At 46.4% G+C, this 3,548-nt stretch overlaps 1 protein-coding gene and 1 non-coding gene across 3 annotated transcripts in view; one reads left to right on the forward strand and one right to left on the reverse strand.

The window, feature by feature from the left end:
* Positions 1-3,548, forward strand: part of INTS3 (integrator complex subunit 3) — a 47,914-nt gene that overhangs the window by 24,313 nt on the left and 20,053 nt on the right. For both annotated transcript variants that reach the window (XM_037733019.1, XM_017513327.2), the window contains 2 exons: positions 1-90; positions 2,770-2,867. The exon at positions 1-90 ends at the window's left edge or, in 1 of these variants, runs on beyond it. In XM_037733019.1, coding sequence (XP_037588947.1) covers positions 1-90; positions 2,770-2,867 — 188 coding nt within the window. The remainder of the gene's footprint in view (positions 91-2,769; positions 2,868-3,548) is intronic.
* Positions 2,258-2,361, reverse strand: LOC119468788. Its single transcript, XR_005197549.1, has one exon. It is a non-coding gene; the product is annotated as a small nucleolar RNA U13 (small nucleolar RNA).

The raw sequence follows: 3,548 nt of genomic DNA on the forward strand, positions 1-3,548 counted from the left end.
TACTTCAGAATGTTGCTAGGATACCAGAATTTGAACTGCTGTGGAAAGACATTATCCATAATCCTCAGGCCTTGAGTCCTCAGTTCACAGGTAAGTAGGGTCTTAGGCATCCTGTCCTTTAGAGCTGGGAGTTCAATGTGTATATCTTGCTTGAATCAAGTAGGTAGGTAGAGGTTGGTGGGTAGGAGAGTCTTTGGCGGTCAGATTTAGGAAGCTTGGGACAGGGCAGGCTTTGCCAAATACAACTGGGAATGGCAGAGGTACAGAACAATTCGTGTAGTTCCTAGACAGCCCCTACTTGGCTGACTCCAGCTGTCACATTGCTACAAAGAAAAAAGCGAGGCCCAATAGAGTGGCTCACACCTTTAATCCCAGCACTTTGGGTGGCCAAGGTGGGTGGATCACGAGGTTAGGAGATTGAGACCATTCTGGCTAACACGGTGAAACCCCATCTCGACTAAAAATATAAAAATTAGCCAGGTATGGTGGCATGCACCTGTAGTCCCAGCTACTTGGGAGCCTGAGGCAAGAGAATCGCTTGAACCCAGGAGATGGAGGTTGCAGTGAGCCGAGATTGCACCACTACACTCCAGCCTGGGCAACAGACTGAGACTCCATCTTTAAAAAAAAAAGAAGAAGAAAAAGAAAAAAGTAAGACAGAGAACTGTAGTCCTCCTCCTCATTTTCCGGCAACTCCTTGGCTCAGGAGGTGAGCCAGTGACCAGTGTTCAGCTTCATGGAGTCTAGCAGCAGAGTCAGAAGTCAACTTGTGAGACTGAGTCAGTAAAGAGGCTGGAATTTGTTCTGTAAGAGAAGGCCCCTCCCTGGAAACAGTCTTGCCTTGGATTCCAAGGATCCAGCTTGGGCAAAATCCACTTTGGAGGAGGGAGTCTCCATGTGCCTCCCCCTGACAGGGTCCCTTTTATATCTCTTTCCCTTTCCCAGGGTCCTGCTATGGTCTGAAAAATAACTGTACAGCCTTGCTCCTCACCCCACCTCAACACACATGTACTTGTGATCGTGTGCGCACCCCCTCCCCCTACACATACACACGCATACAGAAAGCAGTTGAGAGAGACACACGTACACACACACTGAAAGCAGTTGTGTGCATCCCCTCCCCTTATACACACACACACACACTCTGAAAGCAGTTGTGTGCACCCCCTCCCCCCTACACACACACACACACACACACACACACACACACTGAAAGCAGTTGTGCATAACCCCTCCCCCTCCACACACACACTCTGAAAGCAGTTGTGCGTACCTCGTCCCCCTACACTCACACACTGAAAGCAGTTGTCCAGGACCTGGGAAGTCAGGAAAGAAGAGAGGAAAGTGCTGGAAATTGTAGTACTCTTATATTGAACATATATTTTGTTGCTTTAAGTGCCTCCACTGTGTTAGACAAACATATGTTACCTCATTTAATCTTCTGGACAGCCCTATGAGTATTTTAGTTTCCACATTTATACATAAAGAAACAGGTTTAAGATTAAGTAATTTGCCCAAGGCTATACAGCTGGTAGGTTAGGTGACAGAGGCAGGATTTGGATCTAGGTCTTTTTTTTTTTTTTTTTTTTTTTTTTTTTTTTTTTTTTTTTTTTTTTTTTTTTTTTTTTTTTTTTTGAGACGGAGTTTCACTCATGTTACCCAGGCTGGAGTGCAATGGCATGATCTCGGCTCACCGCAACCTCCGCCTCCTGGGTTCAGGCAATTCTCCTGCCTCAGCCTCCCGAGTAGCTAGGATTACAGGCACGCACCACCATGCCCAGCTAATTTTTTTTTTTTGTATTTTTAGTAGAGACGGAGTTTCACCATGTTGACCAGGATGGTCTCGATCTCTTGACCTTGTGATCCACCCGCCTCGGCCTCCCAAAGTGCTGGGATTACAGGCTTGAGCCACCGCGCCCGGCCGGATTTGGATCTAGGTCTTTTTTTTTTTTGAGACGGAGTCTCGCTCCGTTGCTCAGGCTGGATTACAATGGCTCGATCTCAACTCACTGCAACCTCCGCCTCCTAGGTTCGAGTGATTCTCCCGCCTCAGCCTCTCAAACAGCTGGGATTACAGGTACCCGCTGTGGTGCCTGGCTAATTTTTGTATTTTTGCAGAGATGGAGTTTCACCATATTGGCCAGGGTGGTCTTGAACTCCTGACCTCAGGTGATCCACCCACCTTTATCTCCCAAAGCACTGGGATTGCAGGTGTGAGCCACCATGCCTGCCCTTTAAAATTAGTTTTGTTCTCTCATGTCAGGCAGGTAATATACTGACATGGTAACAAGGTTTGAGGGAAGCACATCTCATGCATGACTGTGAAAAACCAATAATCATGCTTATGAACTACAAAAGGATCTGGATCCACATGTTTCTGAGTCCAGGGCTCATGCTCATGCCACACATCACATTGATTCCAGGACCCAAGGATGGGACCGTCAGGAGCAGGAAGAGCAGCTGGGGATTCCCATATTTTTTCCTTAACTTTCCCATCTGTTGCCAGTGGGAATCATGTGGGTAGGAGGCTCTGGAAGGCCAGCAGAAGACAGGAAGCAGTATAGCTGGGTCCTGAGGATAGTGGTTGGTTAGTGCAGAACACATCAGTGCTGGTTGGAATCCCTACCTGTGCTTGACCTCCCTTGGTCTTGTCTTGGAATTTCCCTGTGAGCAAGACCACATCAGTATCTGGCCCAGGTTCCTAGCCTGCCTTTCATTTTTTCTGGTCTCAGGCTTCCTCTTTTCTCTTTCCTTCCACATTTGATTCAGGTATCCTACAGCTTCTTCAGTCAAGAACATCCCGAAAATTCCTAGCATGTCGTCTCACCCCAGACATGGAGACTAAACTCCTCTTCATGACATCCCGGGTAAGCTAACCTATTGCAGCAAGAGAAGAGATCACACGCTGATTGGACTTCTTGCTTCGGTCTGTGGAGCTATAACCATTGATTACTAACCAGTAGAATGATGGCCAAATGATCTTACCTGATCTACCTGGCTGCTGACTTCTTTGTCCTTTATTCATTCTATACTACACATTGGGCATAGTGCTAAGACTTGGGGGTACAGTGTTGAATAAGAGAGATACAGTTTCAGTTCTTGTGACACTTTTAGTCTATCTAAAGCAGTCACTAAACCAATAATTGTATAGAAATGCTAATAACATTTACAAGTGTGAAATGTTCTATAAAGCGGAGAGTGAAAGTGTTCATTCTGAGAAATCCATGATTGCTCCAGGAAAACCATGAGGTCTCAGGAAGAGAGCTAACTGAATAATGGCAGAATTACTTGAGTATGTTAAAGATGTAGCTTCCTGGATCCTACTTTCCCAGATAATTTGATTGAGGAATCTGTGTTTTGTTTTGAGACGGAGTCTTGCTCTGTTGCCCAGGCTGGAGTACAGTGGTGTGATCTGGGCTCAGTGCAACCTCTACCTCCTGGGTTCAAGTGATTCTCCTGCCTCAGCCTCCCAAGTAGCTGGGACTACAGGTGCATGCCACCATGCCCAGCTAATTTTTTGTATTTTTAGTAGAGATGGGGTTTCTCTC

Source organism: Cebus imitator, unplaced genomic scaffold (genome assembly GCF_001604975.1).
Source record: "Cebus imitator isolate Cc_AM_T3 unplaced genomic scaffold, Cebus_imitator-1.0 Scaffold491, whole genome shotgun sequence".
Taxonomy (NCBI): Eukaryota; Metazoa; Chordata; class Mammalia; order Primates; family Cebidae; genus Cebus; species Cebus imitator.